The following is a 25646-nucleotide window of genomic DNA, read 5'->3' as shown; positions in this document are numbered from 1 at the left end:
CGCGCAAGTCAGACCCCTTGGTTCCTCTTACTCCCTTTCCACCTCCCCTGCACGCTGCTCCTCCTCTCCACCAGTTTGTGTGGCCAGAGATCAAACGATGAAAAGGCAGTCCGGACTTCAGTAGCCAACCCCCCCGCAAAAATAAAAAAGAAAGAAAAGGGACAAAACATAACAAAGCCCCAACCAAAACCAAACAAACGAAACCCAACAACAAAGCCCAAAATAAACCAAAGAGAAAATAACCAGGCTCCTATTTGCACCTGCTGCAGTGGATAACAAATTCAGAAGGCGGAGGGTCCCCCCTACCTTCAAGAAGCATCTTTTGCCTCTACCCTACAAGTATTCAGGAACAGATTGTGAGCCTACCAGGAAAGATCGTGTTCAGCGCGTGTTTCCTCTGCACTATACTTTGAGGCTGTCAGAACGCTTTGGAGAGCTTATTCCTGCAAGTTTCCTTACCAGGAGCTTCCCGCAGGTGGGCAACTAGCTGCAGCAACTACGCACTGCAGCCTGTTGAACTCTTCTCAGCAAGGAAAGGGGAGCAGGATAAAGGAATTAGGTGAAAGATTGAGCCAAGCTTCAGGATGGAAGTGCAGTTAGGGCTGGGGAGGGTCTACCCCCGGCCACCGTCCAAGACCTATCGAGGAGCTTTCCAGAACCTGTTTCAGAGTGTATGCGAAGTGATCCAGAACCCGCTCCCCCGGCACCCTGAGGCCTCGAGCGCAGCACCTCCCGGCGCCCGTTTGCAGCAGCAGCAGGAGACCAGTCCACGGCGGCAGCAGCAACAGCAGCAGCAGAGAGAGGATGGCTCTCCCCAAGTCCAGAGCAGAGGCCCCACAGGCTACCTGGCCCTGGAAGAGGAACAGCAGCCTTCACAACATCACTCAGCCCCCGAGGGTCACCCGGAGAGTGGCTGCGTCCCAGAGCCCAGAGCTGCCTCGGCTGCCGGCAAGGGGCTGCAGCAGCCGCCGCCAGCACCTCTGGATGAGGATGACTCAGCTGCCCCATCCACGTTGTCCCTGCTGGGCCCCACTTTCCCCGGCTTAAGCAGCTGCTCCACCGATCTTAAAGACATCCTGAGCGAGGCTGGCACCATGCAACTTCTTCAGCAGCAGCAACAGCAGCAGCAGGAGGCGGTATCCGAAGGCAGCAGCGGAAGAGCGAGGGAGGCCACTGGGGCTCCCATCTCTTCCAAGGACAGTTACCTAGGAGGCAGTTCGACCATCTCGGACAGCGCCAAGGAGTTGTGTAAGGCAGTGTCGGTGTCCATGGGCTTGGGTGTGGAGGCATTGGAGCATCTGAGCCCTGGGGAGCAGCTTCGGGGGGATTGCATGTACGCCCCGCTCCTGGGAGGTCCACCAGCCGCGGTGCGTCCCACTCCTTGTGCCCCCTTGGCTGAATGCAAAGGTTCTCTGCTGGATGATGGCCCGAGCAAGGGCACTGAAGAGACTGCTGAGTATTCCCCTTTCAAGGCAGGTTACACCAAAGGTCTGGACACTGACAGCCTGGGCTGCTCTGGCAGCGGCGAAGCAGGGGGCTCTGGAACACTTGAGCTGCCATCCACCCTGTCTCTCTACAAGTCTGGAGCACTGGACGAGGTAGCAGCTTATCAGACTCGCGACTACTACAACTTTCCGCTAGCCCTGGCCGGGCCGCCGCCCCCTCCACCACCTCCCCATCCGCATGCCCGCATTAAGCTGGAGAACCCGCTGGGCTACGGCAGCGCCTGGGCGGCCGCTGCAGCGCAGTGCCGCTATGGGGACCTGGCGAGCCTGCATGGCGGGGGTGCAGCAGGACCGGGCTCAGGCTCACCCTCAGCCGCCTCCTCCTCTTCCTGGCACACTCTCTTCACGGCCGAAGAAGGCCAGCTGTATGGGCCAGCTGTATGTGGCGGAAGCGGGGGTGGCAGTGCAGGCGAGGCAGGGGCTGGAGCCCCATACGGCTACACTCGGCCACCTCAGGGGCTGGCGAGCCAAGAAGGTGACTTCTCCCCACCCGATGTGTGGTATCCCGGCGGCGTGGTGAGCAGAGTGCCCTATCCAAGTCCCAGTTGTGTCAAAAGCGAAATGGGCCCCTGGATGGAGAACTATTCTGGACCTTATGGGGACATGCGGTAAGTCTCTCCTCCTAAAAATGTTTTTAAGCCTAGAGTCAGCCCTCTCCTCCCCTCGCGAACATTCTGTTCCTGGGCGAGCTTAACAGAGTTTCACAGAAGGGGCCGCTTTAAATCTGGAGCCTTCCCTGGACTCTCGGCCTACCAAAGATTGACCTTTGCTCTCTGAACCCCAACGGTGTGCCCCAGCCCACACCGCTGTGAGTCCTGGATGCTGGTGCAAGACTTTCTAGATTCCTTGACTTGACAACTCTCTACTAAGCCTCCTAAAATCTTCCCTGACACTTGTTACTCCATGTCCTGCCGGCTCCAAATTTAAATCCAGTTCCAAGGGCCATTTTATGAAATAAACCCTTTTAAGCCCTCCACTAATTTTCCTCTCCCCTCCCCCCAATCAGAGACCCTAGACAAGAAATGTGGGCACTTCTCCTCTTAAGGTCTGTTAGGGTTTGCCCCTCCAGCTTGTCTTGGCAGGTTAGAGGCAAAATGACTGGCCCAAGCTTTTCTCAACCCGCTTCCTCCAAAGAGATGAAAGGAAGAATGGGATTATGGGAACAAGGTGGTCTCTGGGTTGGGAGGCCCGCTGTGTGGGAAGAAGAGGTGAAGTCCCTTTGCTGGCAACAAGGAGGACTTGCCCCAGGGTTGGAGGTCAGGAGACAGACTCCAACCAGGCACAATTAGAGCAGGCAAAGGTAGGGGAAAACCAAATGACAAATTTCCTCATAAACGATGGGTAAGATTTACCCTCACAGTTTGACTATGTTGGAACTAGATGGAAGAGTTGGATATCTCTTGTAAAGTGTTTATTTTCTGTATGGATTACAAAAAATCCACAATTCATACTTTGAGTTTGCATCAGATCTATAAGGAAGAGAATGTTCTTTTAATGAACAATTTAACCAGACTTGAGTCTGACTTACAAGAGTGTTGAGGGAAAAGTTTAAAAGGATTTCCTGCTATTGCAGTGTGCTCAGAAATCTGCTTTTGTGAAGGGAAATATTCTTCACTGTATTCCTTCATTTTAAGGATATACTTGCATTTTAAAACATAATAACAAATTGGGTAAGAACTGTTAGGGATCTGTGAGCCTTACTCTTGCCCAAGAGTTTTAATTAGGATATGAAAAAAGTGGCAGTCAGTTTCATCTTGCCTGTTAAAATTTCTTCCTTACTACAACTGAGCTTTTTGGAGACCAAGAAGCTTTTTTAATTTTATAAAAAATTAAAGATTTTTTCCTGAGCAAACTAAGATATTAGTTTATCTCTGTGAGGGAGGGAATATTAACTGGGGAACTAACTCCTCAAAACTGCTGGGTGTTGATGTCTTATGGACTTGAGTCTTGTTCTGAGTTTCTGTAGCTATTTTCTTTACCTGTGACATTTTCAGTTTATTAGCCTTTAGCATGTTTGTTTGGAGACTTAAACCAACAACTTGCTTCCTTTCACTGATGCTTCTGTTCTTGGAAGATTGATAGCACAATGTTAGAAAAGAAAGAGGAGAATAGGATTTCATAAAATATTATTTCCTGGGCTACTGAAGAAACAGCTTCTAACCAGGCTTTGCATTTTTTAGGTTTTTAAGGTTTGGCTTAAAAGATTTTCAAAGGGTTCATTTATATTCTCAGTCTTTAAAAAATTTTTTTGCAAAGTGGGCATACTGTGGGACAAAAGGTCTTCATTTTATAAGAACAGATTCACTTGCTAGAGTATTTACCTACCCCCCCCCCCCAACTGCCCCAAGGCTGTTGCTTGTCGGCAGAGCTTTCTTTTTAATATGAACGGTTTGTTTGTTTTGTTTTGTTTTTGGCGGGGCGGGGGAGGGGGTGGAATGTATAAGGTGCTTCATGACTTGCCTAGTCACTGGAACCGTCCCTTTTCTGTATGCCTCCCGCAACATCCAAGTAAGTAACTCAATTAACAGGGAGAATATGAATGATTCCATGTTAAGGGATGTGTGTGTTTTCAAAGGCATAACCTGAAATTTTCAGAAAGTGGCTATAGAGAGTTTTTAAAAAGTTCTTCCCATCAGGTGTGCAGTAAGCTAGGTGATTTTATCTCAGATCTTCATGGAAAAACTTCTCTATTTCTAAAACCTGCATAAATTAATGACCTCAAATCGTGAGAAATCAGTAGTAACCTAAGAAAGCACAAGATTATTTATTCTCTCCTGGTTTGTGATTGCTGCATTGGTTATAGGAGTCTAGTGAGAGGTAAAACTGGTGTTTCTGTCTTGTGAGTTGACAAAGATTTTTCATTTGTAAGATATAGAAAATCCTCAAATTGGGTTTTTGAAAATTTATCAATTTTATCATAATTCAACCAGCTCCAATCTAAAAGTTGATATTTTTTACTTTCTCTTTCTAACATTTTATAGGGCACAATTTGGTGAAGGGAAGGAATTTTTCTTAAGTCAAAGCTAGAGCTTCCACTCTCTTTGTATTACATACATTATATGCCATCTTTCAGTTAAAAATCTCAACATTCTAGAGACTTTCAATAATATGTTGGATTCCTCCCTTTTCCAATTGTGTGTGAACTTCTGGAATAATTCTGTGTTCTTATATATCTACAATGTTTCTGTCAAGAGGAGAAAGGTCTTAGATGGCCCCTTTTTAAAAATATATATATATTTTAGCATGTGGTTTGAGCTGCGGAAGGAATAATAAAAAGTGATAGGGTTGGTATGAAACCGTGATAATATTTTATGAAGTTGTCTTCTTTCAGAGATCAAACAAGACTACAACTTTGTTAATTGACCACTGTCTCACTTGACAGAAGTAAGGCCCTTTATATCCCAGCAAATAGCATAATAATATGACAAATATTTATTGGAGATGAAACCAAGGGAAGCCTATGTAGGAATTAAAGTTGGGGTTTAAATAAATTATCCAGATGCAAAAAGAACATTTTAATTTTTCTGTTGATAATTTGTTCTGGTCTTCATAATAGGTAGAATTTTAGTAATGCTTTAAAACTGGCAAATCCTGCCTTTCTCCATTAGTTATTTCAAAAGGGGTCATTTTATTAATTCCCCTTTCTATCTACTTTCCTCCCTGCAGTTATCAAGCAGCTTTTTAATGACTATTTTGCAAGGAGCAGTTTGTCTGTTTGGTAAATCTGAGTTTTGCTTTGGGAATGACGCTATCTGTCTATAGACCTTCAGGGTCAGTATGTTGGGAAGAAGCATCCTTTCTTCATAGTCAGCAACTAACTGGTGAGATCTCTCTGGGTACCAGTAATCAGAACTCAAGCACCAGATAGTCACACAGGGTGGTACCCCATTTAGAAATATGTTCAAGATGTAGTGATAGAATTCTCTTAGTTGTCTACAGAGTATCTCAGCTCTGCTGAAGGTTAACATCAGTGAGAGATATTTTTGAAAAAGCTTTCCAGTTGCAGGGTGCTTTCTTGCCAGTGTTAATTTTATGTCATGAGACTTCCATTCTTTTTGAGCTGTAAACTTGGATATTAATATATTTAATTTGCTGGCACATATGATTTTCTTTTAAAATGTTTCCCCCACCCTCACCCCAGTGGTAATCTTCTTATCTGGTATACATATGTGCATTTAAACCAAACAAGTCTTTGGTCTGACTCTTGTACTGTGTCTGCTCTTGGTGGAATTATGTGAGTTGGAGTTAGGGACATGGGCAGTTTTACTATTATTGATATTTATGGTGATATCAAGACCACCAGTTTCATTCGGAACTCTGCTAAGCAGGGAGCAGAATACTGGCTCAGTGTGGTAAGGAAGGAGCTTATTTTATAACCAGACCTGAAATCATGAATCTGAAAAAATAGAGAGCAAATAAATAAAAATCAAGTTTTGTGAGGTTGGTTGGAGAGGGAAAAGGAAACCTCTCCCCACCCACTACCTCCACCATTTTCTCTTTGTCTGCAGCTTCCTTAAGTGCTGCCTGTCCCTGATTTTCTTTCATTCTACTCCTTTCATGCTTTTGACATTGAAATATAGACTCTTCTTTCTACTTTTCAGGATATTTTTCTTATTATACCTGTGGCATGCTTCTAAAGAATATTTTTTTAATCTAGAGAGTAGCAGATCAGATCAACCCCAGCACCTTTCTTTTAAGACTAGATGACTTGAAGAGATTGCAAAATGAATTACCTTGAGGTTAGAGCCTAATTCAACAGTTGCTGAGGGAGCTGAACTAGATGCTTGAGGACTTGGTGATTTAATGAAGAAATTTACTGGCTGCTCTTTGTCTTTTGTTCCCTGTCTCTGTCTACTGGCTATTTTGACAACCTTTTCTCAAAACTTGAGAAAAACTGGACCTTCCCACCTCTGAGACAGGTCTGTGTGGGTCAAATTTCTGCAGGGCTTTCACACGCCAACACCTAATCTGCATGTGATGGTGCTTGCTAAAAGTGTCCGGCAGGGCTAATGTGGTGAAGCTATATGTAAATTAATCACTTAAAACAAAGAAAGGTATTAAGAAAGTAATCTGCCACAGAATTTGCCTGCCAGCGTTACATCAAGTTCTGAAATGTTGAACTCAAGAGTAAGTTACTGTCATCCGAGACATAAAGTTGACCTTTTCCCCCCTCATTGCTTGTAAAACTCCATACAGTTATCAGTACTTATTGGATTTTGTGATATTGAAGAGAATTATGAAATCTCATATTTATATAGCACTTTTTTTCAGAGAAAAGACCCAGCATCTTGCAGTTTATAAACTAGCACTCATGTAAGTTTGAGTAAGCCAGAAAGGTGCTTAGTAAACATCCCTTTATTAGTTGAGGGAGTAGAATTTGTTGCATTTTCTATAACATTTGTTTATCATGTGGATAAACCTCTTTAGAGTGACACTTCCCAACTTTTTTTCTTGAAGTTTCCCACTGGACAGATGATATTTTTACTCTGTAAAGTCTACATTTGGTGGCTGCTGCATAGAGATTTATGCCCAATTTCTGTGTTTTATGCATAATTTCTTGCACACTCATGAGTGTTGCCATCCCTTCTCTCTCACACCGATTCCTGCTGCCATCTGACAGGGCAGAGCAGTGGTGAGAGTGGCTAATCTGGACAAGCATATGCTGGTTACTTGAGAATGCTGCCAATTTAGATCATGCAGTACTTGAGTTTTATTTTTTTAATCAACATCTTTATTGAGACGTAATTCACAATAAATAATGTAATTCACCCAAGTATATAGTTCAGTGTTTTTTTTTTAATATTCGGAGTTGGGCAACCATCACCACAATCAATTTTAGAACATTTCAGTCATTTACCAGTCAAACCCCACCCTAACCATGAGCAACTATCAACCACTTGTCTACTTTCACTCTCTATGGGTTTGGTTACATTTCTTATAAATGGAACCATGTAGTACTTAGTATTTTGTGACTAGTTTCATGTAGAATAAATATTTCAATGTTAATCTATGTTGAAGCACCTCTCAATACTTTCCATTTTATGCATGTACCATACTATCTATGATGGACATTAGAGTTGTTTCCACATTTTGACTATTATGAATAATACTGTTATGAACATTTATGTCCAAGTTTCTTTTTGTGAACAAGTTTTTAGTTCTTTTGGCTATATACCTAGGAGTAAAGTTTCTGGCTAATATGATAACTCTTTGTTTAACCTTTTGAGACTCTCCCAAACTGTCTTCAAAAGTGGCTATACCATTTTACAATCTCATCAGCAATGTGTGAGGGTCCAATTTCTCCACATCTTGCCAATTATTTTTATTTTTCAAACTTTAAACTTTTTACTTTGTATTGAGGTATAGCCAATTAACAAATTTGTGGTGGTTTCAGGTGAATAGTGAAGGAGAATAGAGAATAGGGAAGTGAATAGATACATGTGTATATATGTATTATCCCCCATATATTCTCTGGATATATGCCCAGGAGTGGGATTGCAGGGTCATATGGTAGCTCTGTTTTTAGCTTTTTAAAGAGCTTCCATGCTGTTCTCCATAGTGGCTGTACCAATTAACATCCCACCAACAGTGTGGGAGAGTTCCCTTCTCTCCACACCCTCTCCAGCATTTGTTTGTGGATTTTTTGATGATAGCTTTTCTGGTTGGTGTGAGGTGATAGCTCATTGTAGTTTTGATTTACATTTCTCTAATAACTAATGATTTTGAACATCTTTTCATGTACCTGGTCATCTGTATGTTTTCTTTGAAGAAATGTCTATTCAGGTCTTCTGCTCATTTTTTGAGTGGGTTGTTTGTTTTGATGCTGTTAAGCATCCTGAGCTGTTTGTAATTTTGGAGACTAATCCCTTATCGGTCACATCATTTGCATTTATTTTCTTCCAATCTGTGGGTTATTTTTGCATTTTGTTTATTGTTTCCTTTGCTGTGCAAAAGTTTCTGAGTTTAAGTAGGTACCAATTTTTTAATTTTTGTTTTTATTTTCATTATTCTGGTAGATGGATCATAAAAGATGTTGTTGTGCTTTATAAATGTCAGTGTTCTACCTATGTTTTCCTCTAGAAGTTTTATAGTGTCCAGTCTCACATTTAAATCTTTAATCCATTTTGAGCTTTTTGTGTGTGTGTGTATGGAGTTAAAGAATGATCTAATTTCATTTTTTACATTTGGCTGTCCAGTTTTCCCAGCACCATTTGCTGAAGAGACTGTGTTTCCAATATTGTGTAGTCTTGCCTCTTTTGTCATAGATTAATTGACCATAGGCGCATGGGCTTATTTCTGGGAGTTACTGTCTTTTTAATCCCTGTGTGAAGTGGATGTCAAGAAGTATCTCAGAGTGGCTTTGATTTGCATTTCATAATGACTAATAATATTCTAATAATATTAGGCGTCTTTTTATATGCATATTGACTGTATATACTCTTGTCTTTGGTCACTTTTAATTAGATTATTTGTCTTACTCTTATTGAGTTGTGAGGGTTTTAAAAAATATATTCTAGATACAAATCCTGCAACAGATTGTGATCTGTGAATATTTTATCATATATGTGCATTGTCTTTTCACTTTCTTGATGGTATTCATTAAAGAACACACAAACTTCTGAAGCCCAACCTATTTTTTTGTATGTAGCTTATGATTTTTGTATCATGCCTAAGAAGGCTTTGCTTAATCCAAGGTCACAAAGATTTACACTTAGGTTTCCTTTTAAAGAGTTTTATAGTTTTGGCTGTTAAATTTAAGTTTTTGTTCACTTTTGACTTACTTTTTAATGTAAATATCTAGTCACTACAGCACCATTTGTTGAATCTTTCCTTATGTAACTATCTTGGCACCCTTTGTGTAAAATCAGTTGACTGTAAATGTGAAAGTTTATTTCTGGACTGTGGGCTATATTACATTGATCCTATACCAATACCACAGTGTCTTAGTTACTGTAAGTTTTTAATAAGTTTTGAAATTAGTAAGTGTGAGTCTTCTAATTTTATTACTCTTTTTCAAGATTGTTTTTGAATACTGTGGATTTTTAAAAATTTCTCTATGAGTTTTAGGATCAGCTTGTCAATTTCTACAGAAGTCATTTGGGATTCTAATAGAAGAGGCCAATAGAAGAGGTAGATAAATTTGGGAAATGTTGCATCTCCACATGAAGTCTTCTGATCCATGGCCACAGAATGTCTTTCCATTTATTTATGTCATCTTCACTTTTTTCAACAGTGTTTTGTAGTTTTAAGAGTATAAATATTGCACTTCTTTTGTTTAATTAATTCCTCAATATTTTAATTTTTGATGCTATTATGAATACAATTTTCTTAGTACCTTTTAAATTGTTCATTGCCAATGTATAGAAATATAATTGATTTTTTGAAAATTGATTTTATATATTGCAAGCTCCCTGAAACTACCTGAGTTTTGAACACCTCTAGGATTTAAGAGGCAAAAGGTTTCTGTTGCTGTGCTGAAAATTAAAGCATACTTTGTTTCATCTGGTATGAAGGATGAATAAGGACACTGTTCTCAACTTTCCTCAACTGTGAATTAGAATCTAAAATTTTCAGGTCATTAGAGAACAGTAGGAAAGGAACATATTAATAAGGTTTATGCAGTTAGTAGTTCTCTTTTTCGTATTTGGATTTGGGAACTACTAGCATTTGGATTTGGAGAAGGCAATGGCACCCCACTCCAGTACTCTTGCCTGGAAAATCCCATGGATGGAGGGGCCTGGTGGGCTGCAATCCATGGGGTCGCAAAGAGTCGGACACGACTCAGCGACTTCACTTTCACTTTTCACTCTCATGCATTGGAGAAGGAAATGGCAACCCACTCCAGTGTTCTTGCCTGGAGAATTCCAGGGACGGGGGAGCCTGGTGGGCTGCCGTCTATGGGGTGGCACAGAGTCAGACACGACTGAAGCGACTTAGCAGCAGCAGCAGCATTTGGATTTGGGAACTACAAGCAAGAGGGTGAGGAATAATAATTTCTATGCAAAAAACTAACATGAAGAGGTAACAGATGCAAACTAAACCAAAGAAATCACTAGCTAACTATATTTGGCTTATGTTTGAGTTTGTGTATTTATGTATTTATATGTTGTCCCTTAGATAAAGTAAATGCCACCACTCCTTCTGGTGTGTATTTGTAGATGAAGAAGTGATTCATTTACTCTCATATAATTTGGACTTTTTTTTCAGGAATGCACTCCATAACCATAAATAAGAGATAAAATTTACCTATAAAGGGATTGAACTTTGGTCTCGTTAACACTCTGGGCTAAGGGTCATAACTAATCAGCTATAGCTATTGTGTCCTGAAAATGGTAAGTAAACTGCAGGCCACTTAAGAAGAGGTCCTATTGTGACCTAGTTGTCTTTAGAGATGACCTTAATAAACCGATTTTAAAAAGTATTCATCAATCAACCACTTTACATTAAACACCTGCTATATGCCCATCTGCGTACTAGTTGGAGATCACGGTAAAGCGAACATAATTCAGTGAGAATCTCAAGATTGCTGCCCTCAAGGAGCTTATAGCTATTAAAACCAAAACAAAGAATAGCAACACCATGATACCAGTATGATGAGATGTTGGATTATGTGTTGTGTATTTTTTGAATGTAAATATTCAAAAAAGAAATGGATCGACATAGGTGGAAGTGGTTAACAGTACTATCTGTCATTGCTTCTTATCCTATATGAATTAGGTTGGGATATGGTTAAACTCCAGCAATAATTATAGATCTTGATGGATATTTCAGATACCAGAAGGTAGTATTTCTGGAAAGACAATGGTGAGTAAGGGGTTGGAATCTATTTCTTTTTTTTCAATAGTGCCACACCAGTCAAAGTTATTTACTAGTTTCTTTCTCATTTGGGGCTATTTTGTTGCACTTGCTGAGAACATGTTTTGATGTCTTTAACTGCAATATATTAGGAATTAATTAAAATTGAGGGTGATGAAAAGGTCTAACTTTGGCATGAGAAGCAATAAAGATGCCCAGTGTGGTGATCAGATCAAGAATTATTATTCGGTTCTCAAGTTTTACATTGATCATGGTGGCTTGTTTTGAGGTTCTGTAGAAATGGAGTTTCAGGGTACTGGTTAAGGGAGGGAAGCAAGAAGCACAAATCAAACAATTCTGGGAGTAAGGGGAATATGAAATTTTTTTTTAATAAGGCTTTTGCTAAATCAGATGATGTAGTTTTAAAATGACACACTTCTTAATTATGGGTTTTGTTTTCTGCAAGTTGAGTAGTTTCTTGCTTGAGGAAGTGTAGTCCCACTATCTGGACGCTTGGGGGACTGCAAGTGTCCTGTGACAGATTTTCCCTGGAAACAGTTGGACTCCTTTGGTGGATTCAGCATATCACAGGAAAACTTGAGCCAGAACCTCCTGGTACCAGACAATAAATAAGCTACAGTGGTACTTATTATTTAATTTGGGATGTTCTTTTCCAAAGTACAAAACATTTTAGTAGCACTATTTAACTCCTGTCACCTTTCTCTGAATGTGGAACAGGAAGTAGTGACAATGGACATATTCCAGTAACATTTCACAGTCTACAGAATGGTTTCATATTCCATTATTGCATTTCATTCTCATTTCTATCCTATACAAGGAGTCAGATTTACTTTATTTTAACACTCTTCAGGCTATTATAATTCTATCATTCCCATTGCAAATATTATGTTCAGAGAAGTTAAGTAACATGTCTAAAGTCAAACAGCTGCAAGGTAGCAGAGCCGGGATTTTGGCCCAACTCTTTATTCCTCAAGTCAAGTGTTCCTTTTTTTTCTACCACACAGATTGCTCACCTCATAGATAGGAAATAGGAGAGTCAGAGAGGCAAAATAACTTTAACTAGTATCACTAGAAATTCGTGAAGCTCTTAAGGCTCCTGGGTCTTTTATCCACTTGCTGGACTGATGGGTTGGGTTGTGTGGGCATTCAAGTCGCTGACAGTCTTGCCATCCTACTTTATAGACCTCATTATTCAACAAATAGTTACTGAGCTTTTTATATATCAAATTCTACACTAGGCACCATTGACACAACAATGAACAAGGCAGATGAAAATTCCTCCCATCATGGAGTTTACAAATTAGTGAGAGGAGACATGTAGAATATATCTGATGGTGATAAATATCATGAAGAATAATTTAGCAGAGTGTGGGGAACATATAATGATAGTGGAAAGAACTATTTTACATTTCTTAGTTAGAAAAGGCCTTACTGAGAAGGTGATATTTAAGCAGTGACCTGAAGGGAATTAGGAGGTGAGCCATAGGGATATTTGAAATTAGAACATTCCAGGCATAGAGAACCACAAGTAGAAAGGGCCAGAGGCAGGAGCATACTTTGTATGATGGAGAGTAGCATAGAGGCCTGGATGGAAGTTTAAGTAATAGAAAGTGAAGAGATGAGATCAGAGTTAATGAGAGATTTCTCAGGTCTTGTTTAGGACTTCAGTTTTTACTCTGACATGGGGAGTCACTGGAAGGTTTTGAGTAGAGGCATAACATGAGCTGACTAATACTTTAACAGATCCCCTTCTTCAAAATATCTACCATTCTTTGATATTTTATACATTTGTTTGTTTACTTATTGTCTCTGTGGAGAAAATACCGAAAGAATGAAGGGGAAGCAAGGAGACGAGGCTGCTGCAGTGATCCAGGTGAGAGATTATGGTGGTTTAGACCAGAGATTATTGGTAGAGGAGTTGAGACACTGGGTTCTTGATTGGTCTTCATGGTAGAGCCTACAGTATTTACTAACAGATTAGATACTCATTGTGAGAAGAAGAGAAAAGTCAATGCTGATTGTCAAGCTTTTAATCTGAGCACTTTGAAAAATGTGACTACCATTTACTGAGATGATGCAGATTGTAGGTAAAGCCGCTGTATGTGTGTGTTGGTGGGGTAGGAATCAAAAAGTTGATTTTTGATGTACAAAGTTTGAGTTATTTGGTGAACATCCTATTGTCTTCTTTTCAGTTTTCATGCAGTGCCCTTATCTTTCTGCTTTTCAAGAAAATTAAAAGAGATCTTAGAAATCATCTTTTTGGTGATGGACAGGGAAGCCTGGCATGCTGCAATCCATGGGGTTGCAAAGAGTCGGACACAACTGAACGACTGAACTGAACTGAACTAGAGATCACCTAGACCTTTGTTGCCCCCTCCCTTCTCCCTTTTACTTTATACTGGGCTAGAGAGGAGTGGAGTCTTGTCTAGGGTGAAACAACAAGCTGGCAGGATAACTAGATCACAGACTCAGTTTTCCTGGATTCTAGCTTGGTCCTTTAATAAGTGTTATTCTGAGACCTCATTTTGGGGATACAGTGAGTTTCTTCTTCTTGCCCAAATGTTAAACCAGGTAATTAAACTAAATAATGAATAAAACCTAGAACATCACACAAGTTGGCTGCTGCCTCCAATCTAACCAAAATATTGCTATTATGTTTTTATTGAACCACATGTGAAAATAATGTATCTATGGTAAACACAGTAAGCAGATTTTAAAGGTCTTTGAACTTCAATCTGAGATGAAACTTACAGAGATCTGGAACATAAACGGCCTGAGATTGTAGGATATTAGAATTTATGAAACATGGGAGGCCATCTTGTCCAGTTTGGTCATTTTATGAATGAGGTTCCTGAGGCATAGAGATGGGAAATAATTGACCAAAGTCACACAGAAAGCTCATTTCTTTGCTCAGAATCTATTCTGAGGGTTAGCTGTCTGTTGCTTCTTTGGAAAATTCTATGTTGGAAAAGTGCTTACACACTCAGAACAAAGAATTATAATAGCAATAATAATGATAGTGCTTACTATGTGCCAAATTTTGAAGGCTTACATGGGTTAACTAATTCTCACAAAAACCTTAACAAATAAGCTCAGAGAGGTTAAGTGACTTGCCCAAAGGTCATGCAGCTAAGAGTTAGCAGAAGTCTGGCTTGTAACTGTGAGGTTCTAACTACTGTTTAGTACTAACAGCTTCTCAGATTAGCTAGTCATTCACCTCAACTATCACAAGAGACTGGTGACTTGTCATTATGCACTGACCCTATTATAGTCTGCTGATCCTCATGGAATAGCTAAGTCCTGGAGATTAAAGTGGAGGTGGAGGGACATAAAGGGGGTGATGGAAAGGGGCTAATCATTTATAATAGGGATTGGAAAGCAAAACAATAGAAATTATTGAAAAAGCTCAAGGTGGTTAAAAATCTCAGAGCCTACTAGAAACCTGGACAATTCAATGCCTGCTTAAATAGGAGAGAATCTGAGGTAAGAAAAACAAAATAATTGATTTTTTGAAGTCAGGAGCTCTTTTATGTGTTTTACATGTGTTAATTCATATAATTCTCAAAATAACTTTCTGAAGTAAGTATGACTATCATTGTCATATTACTGGTGAATGAATAGGAACAGAACAATTAAGTAACATGCCCAAGGGTATAGAACACATAAGTAAAGGAGCCTATATTAGAAGATAGGTAGCTCAGCTCCAAATTTATATAATTTTTTACTACATTTAGGGAAATGAGTGCTAGTCATATTATAGAATTTTTTAATGCAGAAACATTGTGCCTGAGCTTCAAACATTTGAGCAACTTGTCCTTACAATACATTAGCTTCTTTTAAGGATTTTTAGGAGGAAAGGTACTTATCCAATGGTACATGGTAATTAGGGGAACCAGAGCTTAAAGTTGAGACTCCTGACTGCCAAACCTCTTTGCATTTTATCACTCTGTTTCCATTCTCGGGCTGACTTGTCTCCCTCTATTCTACCTTCTGTATTGCCCTGCTTCTCACCTTTCTTTAAAAATTAACTTTCTGCGTCAGCAAGATTGGACAGAGAATAGGGAGAATGATCAGAATTCATGTCCTACCAGATTGGACAAAAGGAACAAAAGCATCAGGAAAAAATGTCAGCACATGGAATTTGCCCTAAGTAAGAAAGGGAACTTCCCAGTATGAAAAAAAAAAAAAAAATGCTACCTCTGTTCTTTTAGCCCAAATGGCTTGTGCAGGATCCCATAGGAAATCATGAATGTAGTTGTCAGGTGACTTTTTTGTTACCGTGGAGATGAAAGAAGGATACTGTGAATGTCTGCTTCTCTCCAGATTTTTTTTTAAAGGAAAATACAACTTTCCCACTCGTATAAATGACAACCAGTTAGGTATTTCTCTTGAAAATTAGCATTACATAAGAGAAAGCATCTTTCCAAAAGTGTCTTATTGGTCCCCTTCTCTGGATCATTGACCAATTTCTAATTAGATGATGAGATCGCATAAACTGAGAGTTGGGAGTAAGATGGAAATTCTTGATATTTAACGTTTGGGTACAGATAAGATTCCAAAACATATTTTGAGTCTGTTTACCTATCCCTCTTTCCCTTTCATTTTTGTTTTAAAATACAAAGGTTAGCAAGTGGGTAGTCTGTTGGAGTTTCCAGTTGTTCACTTGAAAGATTTGTTTAATTAGCCCTTTAAGTAAAAAAGACCAAGTTAGACTGAGATATTTAAGTCATCAACTACTTAACAATAAACCACAAACCTTAATCATACTCGTATTTTCATGCTGTTTGCTTTGGACACCTGCTAAGCCTTGCTGAGGTGCTAGATTGAGTTGAAATATTCTATCATCAAAGATGACCCCACAGTGTCTGGGAAAAACTACGCTGGATGCTTTGGGGATTAAGGTGGTGAAATGATGTGTTGTTGTTTCCCAAAGATTTCTCTGTCATTCCCCCTCCCTGAGTTCCAGTCTTTATCTCCGTTTGCCTTGATTAGTGCAGCAACCTCATGCATGCTCTCCTTAGTCCTCTGTGCTGCTCTCTGATTCATATTGTATTCATCCTACCAGGTTAACCTTCTCAAAGTTCAGTTATAGCATTGTTAGTATCTTCCTTTAAACATCCATTAGTCTATAAGCTCCTTGAGGGTTAGAACTCTGTTTATCTCTGTATTCTCAATGCTTAGCACAGAGGAAATCTTGCTGAGCAGTTATGCAATGCATGTTTGAAATTGCAGCTCCTCTCCATTTGCTTATAGGTTAAAATACAGATGCTTTAAGTCTGGTGTTCAAAGCTTTTCATGATCTGGATTGCTTTTCTAGCCTCAATTCTTATAATTCCCCTGCAAAAATCTTTTAACTCCAGCCAAATAGATCTGTCACCTTAAACCATCCTCACTCTTTTTTTTTTTGAATTTTTTGTTTTTCCTATTATTCCTTTGGCCTTGAAGGCTATCCCAACTCTAATACTATCCGTTCTTCTAGCCTTAGCTCAGAAACAGTGTCATATGAGATGAAATTTCTCATCCCATAATCCATTGAGAATGTTATCTATATAACATAATATGGTTAAAAGAACATAGGCTTCAGTTTTCTTCATTTGTAAACTAAGACTCAAAATGTGTAAATTATAAGACTTTTGTGAGGAGAGAATCAGATGACATGGGGGAGGTCAAGTGTAAGTCAATAACTAGTGCTTAATATCTTGTAGATTCAGCCCTTTTTCCCTTCTCCATTGATATGGTACTTAGTTCTTAAATTATAATTATTTTTGTGCTTCTCATATATCTTTTCAAATTGTGCCCTCTTTTAGGGCAAAAGTTGTTTCATGGATATATTTGTGTAAGTTATACAAAACACATAGCTTAGAGCTTGTTACATATTAGGTATCCATAAATATTTATTTATTGAGTTTCAGTCAACCTAAATGCCAAAAACAAATATGGTTCATAAGTTCTATTAATAGAAATATAAAATCCAGAATAAAGGAAGTGAATTATGGTCAGACCATATTTACAGTGTAGTGTTCAACCCCATTATTCATGGGACATCTCCTCTTGTAAAGCATGGAGAAGCTGAGATGCTGAGTTGGATGTGGGAAAGGAGGCAGGGAGCAATGGATATAAATATTGTCTCAGTATATATGAAGAACTGTCATGGAATAAAAGGAGTTCAATATTTTCTGTAGTATCCCAAACGATAAAACCAATGAAGATAGATTACAGTTCAGTAAAAGGAAGACATAGTAGATTCACCCTATATCAGAAGTTTTCAACAAATACCAAATGAGTTTTGGAGTGTGTGTGTGTGTGGGGGGGGGCAGTTTATCAAATTAGTTGCTAATATTTCACATAAAGATTCAGGTTTCCAGCTTTGGAAATGAAGATCTGGCATTATTGGAACCACATTCCTGCATGACAACGACCAGCTGCAGGTGAGGAGTGAGGTACTCCTCTAGATGGAACGTGCATCCATATACTTTTCAGTTTGCCCAGACACTAGCTTTATTCATTTAGGTTACTTGTATTAAGTAACTCCTAGGCATTTGAATTTGCCATCTCTGTGAGATCAAGGACATGGGCAAATTTTTACATCCATCCTTACCCCAAGGGCTTTTCCTCCTCATTTAAGAGGAACTAAAGAAAAGTACAAGGGACGCTGCAATCAAATCTGACCTGGCTCTCAGTTCTGCCACAGCCATTTTTCACATGTGTGACCCTGAGTGAGTAACTTAACCTCTGAACCTCAACTGCTTCATTTGTATTATGCTCTCCTCACAGTATAGGGGCTTTACTGGTAACTCATCTGGTAAAGAATCCTTCTGCAATGCAGGGGACCCCAGTTTGGAAGATCCCCTGGAGAAAGGAACAGCTATGCACTCCAGTATTCTGGCCTGGAGAATTCCATCGACTGTACAGTCCATGGGGTTGCAAAGAGTTGGACACAACTGAGCGACTTTCACGCCTCACAATACACGATTAAGACTAAATAAAACAGCTTAGATAAAGGGCATGTCATTTAGTAGGCGCTGAAATATTAGCTCACTTTTCCTTATTCATCACATTCTTTACGTCCATTGGGAGTATCACTCTTAAGTAGTAAATTCACTCTTATTGAAGGTGTACAAGAAGAAGCTGGATGGTGGAAAGCATGTAGACAGGGAAGAGGTTGGGACTCACATTAGATGACTTCCACAGTTGCTTTCTAGCAATTTTAAATTTAAATATAAAATCCCTATCAATAACTCCAAAATGCCCATCTGGATTATTGTAGACATACCTCACAGAGGTAGGGATTTTTAATAAACAACAGAGAGGATTAGGACTCTTGAGGAAAAAGTTGGGGTCAGGGTTAAAGTATAATATATTGAGGTTCAGACATAAGTTTTGGCATCTGACAGATTTTAGTTTAAATCTCGAGCCTGACAGTTACCAACTTTGTGTTCTGGACGACTTAATTTTATTTTCAGTTTCCTCATTCATATAGTGAAGATATTAATACTTCTCTCTTTGGATTCTTGTGAAGATAAGTGAGATAATGCATGTAAAAAATCCTGATCAGTGCCTGGCCCAGAATGAAAACTTGATAAATGGTTCTCCTCCTCCTTGTCATTATTATTTCATTAGACCAGGAAAACTTGGGAAAACGTGTAGCTAGACCCTGACTAAATTATATGAACCTTTCCTCAGGCCACTGCTGCCCCTTCTTCCCCTCCACAAAGCTCTGTCTCCAAAATGCTTTGGCTGGAATGTAAGTGTGAGGTCATTGCAGATAACGGGAGCATGATTTGCTTTAGTAATGAGAGTTATTCAGTTACTTCCCTCAGCCCAGCTGAAATCTTTTACTAGTTGACACTTGTTTCAAAGTGCAAGACTGAGCTGGTCTGAAAAGACAGGGAAAGTGAGAAGAACCCCCCTCTCAGCTAGAGGTCATGGTCTTCCACAGGGAACAGGACGACCCAGTGCAAAGGGTCTGGGCTCTTGGTGAGTTTGGAGCCCTTACATTAAACCAGTTGCCCACATAGGTCCCCATCCCCCACATAATCACTGGGCAGGAATTTCCTTGACTCTTTCCATGGCCTGGAACCATCCCCCTTCTCATCCTTGTGCTCTACACAGCTGGCAAACAGCAGACGGCAGAACAAAAACAAGCCTCTTACCATAGAGAGCGAGCTCATAGCAATGCTGACTTTGCTTGGGAACCCAGTGTTAACAAAGGACCTTCCTGACTGCCTCTCCAACACCCCAAACAGATTAAAACATTTTTTTTTTTTTACTGTGTCTCAGAGCAGCTCCTTGCCTGGGTATATTTAAAGATATGCTGAGTCACTGAAGAGCAGGCTGGCATATCACAGGAGGCAAGGACTATACCCTAGTTTATGGGGGAGTAAGTTGAGAGGTGAAATCTGGCTTCCTCCAGTGGGGATGGGCAAGATCACCCACTTCTAGCCCCCATGACTCTAGAGAGCATCTATTAAGACTTCTTAGTCTATCACTTTGGGTTTCCTTCTCAGTTTATAAAAGCATACGGATTAGAAGGAGGGAGCACAGGTACCAGTGCGTCAGCTATCTAAAAATCATAAAGCTTCTTTCTGCTATAGGTAGCTGAAAGCAATGTATATCTGAAAACACCATTTTTATCTCATGACTTACATAGCCTCCCCCTCTCCTTCTATCATGCCTTCTCTCTCCCATCAGAATCTTCCTTACAACCCTTTGCTTTGCTGGTCCTAGGAGCCAGAGTGGATACAAAAGGGCTGCTTCTTGGATGAGTTTAAAAGGTTAGCATTAAGATTTTTTTAATCAGTGGTAGCAATAGCTTGTTCAGGCAGCCATATCCAGAACATATAAGAAATCAGGTAAGCCAAAGTTTGTTTGAAGCTGACAGCAAACCTAGGCCTCTTGCCTTCCTCCCTACCACATTCTATTACTGGGGTATAATGTATTTATGCCCAGTTGCTCAGTCATGTCCAACTCTTTGTGACCCCATGGACTTTAGCCTTCAAAGCTCCTCTGTCTGTGGGATTTCCCAGACAAGACTACTGGAGTGGGTTGTCATGTCCTTCTCTGTCTGATCTTCCTGACCTAGGGATCGAACTTACGTCTTCTGTGGTTTCTGCATTAGCAGGCAGATTCTTTACCACTGGGCCATCTGGGAAGCCCCTAATTTATTTATACAGTTCAGTACAGTTCAGTCACTCAGTCGTATCTGACTCTTTGCAACCCCATGAATCACAGCACGCCAGGCCTCCCTGTCCATCACCAACTCCCAAAGTTCACTCAAACTCATGTCCATAGAGTTGGTGATGCCATCCAGCCATCTCATCCTCTGTCGTCCCCTTTTCCCCCTGCCCCCAATCCCTCCCAGCATCAGGGTGTTTTCAAATGAGTCAACTCTTCACATGAGGTGGCCAAAGTATTGGAGTTTCAGCTTCAGCATCAGTCCTTCCAATGAACACCCAGGACTGATTTCCTTTAGGATGGATGGACTTGTTGGATCTCCTTGCAGTCCAAGGGACTCTCAAGAGTCTTCTCCAACACCACAGTTCAAAGCATCAGTTCTTTGGCGCTCAGTTTTCTTTACAGTCCAACTCTCACATCCATACATGACTACTGGAAAAACCATAGCCTTGACTGGACAGACCTTTGTTGGCAAAGTAATATCTCTACTTTGCAATATACTATCTAGGATGGCCATAACTTTCCTTCCAAGGAGTAAGCGTCTTTTAATTTCATGGCTGCAATCACCACCTGCAGTGATTTTGGAGCCCCCCAAAGTCTGACACTGTTTCCACTGTTTCCCCATCTAGTTCCCATGAAGTGATGGCACCAGATGCCATGATCTTTGTTTTCTGAATGTTGAGCTTTAAGCCAACTTTATTATTATTATTATTTTATTTAAATTTGTTTATTTTAATTGGAGGCTAAGTGCAGGATACAGGATGCTTGGGGCTGGTGCACTAAGCCAACTTTTTCATTCTCCTCTTTCACTTTCATCAAGAGGCTTTTTAGTTTCTCTTCACTTTCTGCCATAAGGGTGGTGTCATCTGTATATCTGAGGTTATTGATATTTCTCTTGGCAATCTTGATTCCAGCTTGTGCTTCTTCCAGCTCAGCGTTTCTCATGATGTACTCTGCATATACGTTAAATGAGCAGGGTGACAATATACAGCCTTGATGTACTCCTTTTCCTATTTGGAACCAGTCTGTTGTTTCATGTCCAATTCTAACTGTTGCTTCCTGACCTGCATACAGGCTTCTCAAGAAGCAGATCAGGTGGTCTGATATTCCCATCTCTTTCAGAATTTTCCACAGTTTATTTACATATGTTAGTTTTAGGTTTACAACATAATGGTTCTATACTTGTATATCCTTTCCTTTTTGGATTCAATTTTAGATGGTTTTCAGAGGATAACGTAGCTGGCTTTGTTATATCCAATTGATATGAGAAATGGTAGAGGACTGGAAAATAGGAATGGAGCCATTGGATATGTTTGAGATTAAATGAGTCCAATTCCTAAGTAGTAAAAAGTGCTTGAAATTTCATGAAGTACTTCCAAGCACATTGTCTTCTTTGGTTCTCAAAACCAAATTGGAGGTAGTCACAACATGGATTAACATCCCCATTTCACAGATGAGGAAACTGAGGCTGGAGGCACTTGAGGGACATTCCACAGTAATTTAGACAGTAAACGGAAGAACCCAGATTCGGACCATGATAGAAGAGTCTGGTTGGCTACAGAACATGGGGTTGCAAAGAGTCAGATACAAGTGAAACAACTGAACACACACACACATACATTTCTGGTTGTAATTTTTTTCAAATTCACTGTAGAGATTTGCTATTGAATAAGTGAATGAATGAGTACATATTTGATTTGAAGCATTATTTTCAATTAAAAAATTTCCCTATTATTTGGGGATCAGCATTTTAATTCTCAGTAATCTCAGTGTGGTCAAATGAAAAATATTTCATTCATTAAATTGCTAATTTATTGTTTTACTCACTAATACATTTCCTGAATGGCAACTTTGTAACAGACCTTGTGCCGGATTCTGAGGATAAAAAGAGATATGAGCCAACATCTCAGATTTCAAAGATCTCAGACACTGGGGACTGACATCTCAATAGTAAACATAAGAGCAGATACTTACAAAATGCTATTACCAAAATTTCAAGTCATATCCCTCTTCATAGTGAGTATGGCCCTCCTAAAAATGGGCATGTCTTTCATTTTGAGTATTGAATATGAAGCTTTATGACTAACTACTTTTTAATCTAATACTATTTTCCTAAGAACAGAGTGACAGTTTCAGTCTGCGTGTGTGTGTGTGGGGGGGGGGGGGGTTGTGGGTTGGTGTGTGATGATAGATTGGAACTTAGGGATTGCTAATTAGGGGCTATGAAGGTGCTTAAGTTGTTATAGTGAGTTCCAATCCTGTATGTATGCATTATATAGAGGATTGGGGTGACAAGGATGTTGTATGAGAGTTGATCTTAGTTTTTGTTTGTTTTTTTTTTTTAAAGTAACTGGTCAGCAGGACTAGAGCATCACTATTCCACTTGTTTTGACAACATGATACTTAAGCCTGTTTCCTAGCATGGATAAACTAATTATGATCAAATATTATATTTTTGAGCATCTACCTCTCAGTGCTAAGTGTATGTTAGATGTTGTCAAAGTATTTTCTTATTTAATATTTAAATTAAATCTTTAAATTAAAGAACTGTCTGATCCTAGACAGTTCTTATTAATTCCACTTTATAGATGAGGTTAATGACTTGTTCAAGGTCACACAGTGAGTACCTCAGTGGATTTGGGATTTGAATTTCAATTTTCAGTCTTTTGTCCTCTGGCCTCAGTGCTGTTTTTGCTATTCTACAGACTTCAGCTTTATTTTTTTAGAGACCATTAAATCTAGTCTCCATTAGCCAAAGCTTCTTGCCTCCCTTCAACATTATTCTTCTCTAGAATATTCTTAAGAAATCCTCAGAAAATGGTTTACAGCCTTCATGGATACTGTGACCCAGAGCTTAATCCAGGCTCTTAAGTGCCTTGGTTAACTGTAAAATGGAAAATCAAAGTCATAGCTAATTCAGGAAAAATTAGTCTGGGATGTGAATTTCCTGGGCAGCATGTCATCTCTATTTTACTTCCTTAGCTTCATAAACTTACCCATAGTGTTCTCTTGAGAACTAACTGTAATGAAAATGATGGAGAAAGGCTTCCTTCCCTTCTTTTCCAAGAGCCCTTCAGCCAAGTGCCACATCCTCTCCTGCTTCCCTATTTTCTGTGCAGACATGATGGTGGGAGTTAGACATGAGTTCCTTTCAGCCCTGAGTTGATGCCAGAGTTTTCTTTTCCTCTTGCTGGACCAAAGTGGAAGAAGACGTTGAATGATTTCCAGGAAGACTATGAATGAAGAAAAAGGCAGAGGTACATGAAAGAACAGTGAATGTATGTTTCAAATACCACGATCTGTATCCAGACTTTGTTGGTTACTATCTGTGTAACCTTGGACACGTTAACAGTTGTGAGTCAGAATTTTCTCATCTATAAATTAGAACATACATTCTAATTTTATAGATGAAAGGGTAAGTCTAAAATTGTTTCATATACTCAGAAATGGCTTATATATTCGAAGTGTTGCTTTTTATGATCACAAAATAATGCTATTCTTCAGTCATGAAACCTTGTCCTGTTTTTTGTAAAACCCTGAACACATGTGGCTTAAGGGGTGAGTCTGCCCCTGTACTAGCCACATTATAATTGGAGTAACTATGGGCTAAAGGCAGTGGACTACTTTAGCACTGAGAAAATATAAAAAGAGAGTTACATATTCAGGGGTCACCAAATCGCAGGTAAAGAAGATCAAATCCGTCTCTCACTCTCCAAAGCCCCTCTTCATTTATTCAGTCTTAACATTTGAAGCTTGTTTCAAGCAGGCATATCTATCTGGGCTTTTTTTCTTATTTAGTATATAACAGGCATTTGTGGACTTGGTGAAAAACATTACTCTCCTTTCCATTTCTAAGGATTAACTGTGCTTCTCCTCTAAATATCAGTTAAAAACAGTGAGTTCAAGGGGGTGAGCTTATATCAAAGAATCAGAGATTATCAGAATTTAGAAGGGACTCTCAAAAGTCATTATCTTTTTTTATGGATTGGGAAGGAAAAAGGATTAGACCTAGTTCACAAAACTTATTGTAATTCATTCAGGTTGGTAATCAAGGGCTGCTACTCCCACATCAGTATTAGATGCACTTTAAGGTCCTTTTCAGCTCAGATGTTCTGTAACCTCCAGATGTTCAAGCTGGATTTAGAAAAAGCAGAGGAACCAGAGATCAAATTGCCAACATCCGTTGGATCATCGAAAAAACAAGAGAGTTCCAGAAAAACATCTGCTACTGCTAAGTCGTTTCAGTCGTGTCCAACTCTGTGTGACTCCATAGACGGCAGCCCACCAGACTCCCCCGTCCCTGGGATTCCCCCGGCAAGAATACTGGAGTGGGTTGCCATTTCCTTCTCCAATGCATGAAAGTGAAAAGTGAAAGTGGAGTCGCTCAGTCATGTCTGGCTCTTAGAAACCCCATGGACTGCAGCCTACCAGGCTCCTCCATTCATAGGATTTTCCAGGCAAGAGTACTGGAGTGGGGTGCCATTGCCTTCTCCAGAAAAACATCTACTTCTGCTTCATTGACTATGCCAAAGCCTTTGATTATGTGGACCACAACAAACTCTGGAAAATTCTTAGAGATGGGAAAACCAGACCACCTGACCTACCTCTTGAGAAATCTGTATGCAGCTCAGGAAGCAATAGTTAGAACTAGACATGGAACAACAGACTGGTTCCAAAAAGGAAAAGGAGTATGTCAAGGCTGTATATTGTCACCCTGCTTATTTAACTTATATGCAAAGTACGTTATGAGAAATGTTGGGCTGGATGAAGAACAAGCTGGAATCAAGATTGCTGGGAGAAATATCAATAACCTCAAATGTGCAGATGACACCACCCTTATGGCAGAAAACGAAAAAGAACTAAAAAGCCTCTTGATGAAAGTGAAAGAGGAGAGTGAAAAAATTGGCTTAAAGTTCAACATTCAAAAAACTAAGGTCATGGCATCTGGTCCCATCACTTTATGGCAAACAGATAGGGAAACACTAGAAACAGTGGCTGAATTTATTTTTCTGGGCTCCAAAATCACTGCAGATGGTGATTGTAGCCATGAAATTAAAAGACACTTGCTCCTTGGAGGAAAAGTTATGACCAACCTAGACAGCACATTAGAAAGCAGAGACATTACTTTGTAAACAAAGGTCCACCTAGTCA

At 39.8% G+C, this 25646-nt stretch overlaps 1 protein-coding gene across 1 annotated transcript in view; it reads left to right on the top strand.

Moving 5' to 3' along the window:
- The first annotated feature begins 584 nt into the window (after positions 1-584).
- The window catches only part of AR (androgen receptor), a 195939-nt gene continuing 170877 nt past the window's right edge, over positions 585-25646 (top strand). The window contains exon 1 of the mRNA XM_052663544.1: positions 585-2113. Coding sequence (XP_052519504.1) covers positions 585-2113 — 1529 coding nt within the window. The remainder of the gene's footprint in view (positions 2114-25646) is intronic.

This window comes from Budorcas taxicolor, chromosome X (genome assembly GCF_023091745.1).
Source record: "Budorcas taxicolor isolate Tak-1 chromosome X, Takin1.1, whole genome shotgun sequence".
Lineage (NCBI taxonomy): Eukaryota > Metazoa > Chordata > Mammalia > Artiodactyla > Bovidae > Budorcas > Budorcas taxicolor.
The sequence above is the reverse complement of the archived record's forward strand: the minus strand, read 5'-3'. Positions and strand labels throughout refer to the sequence as shown.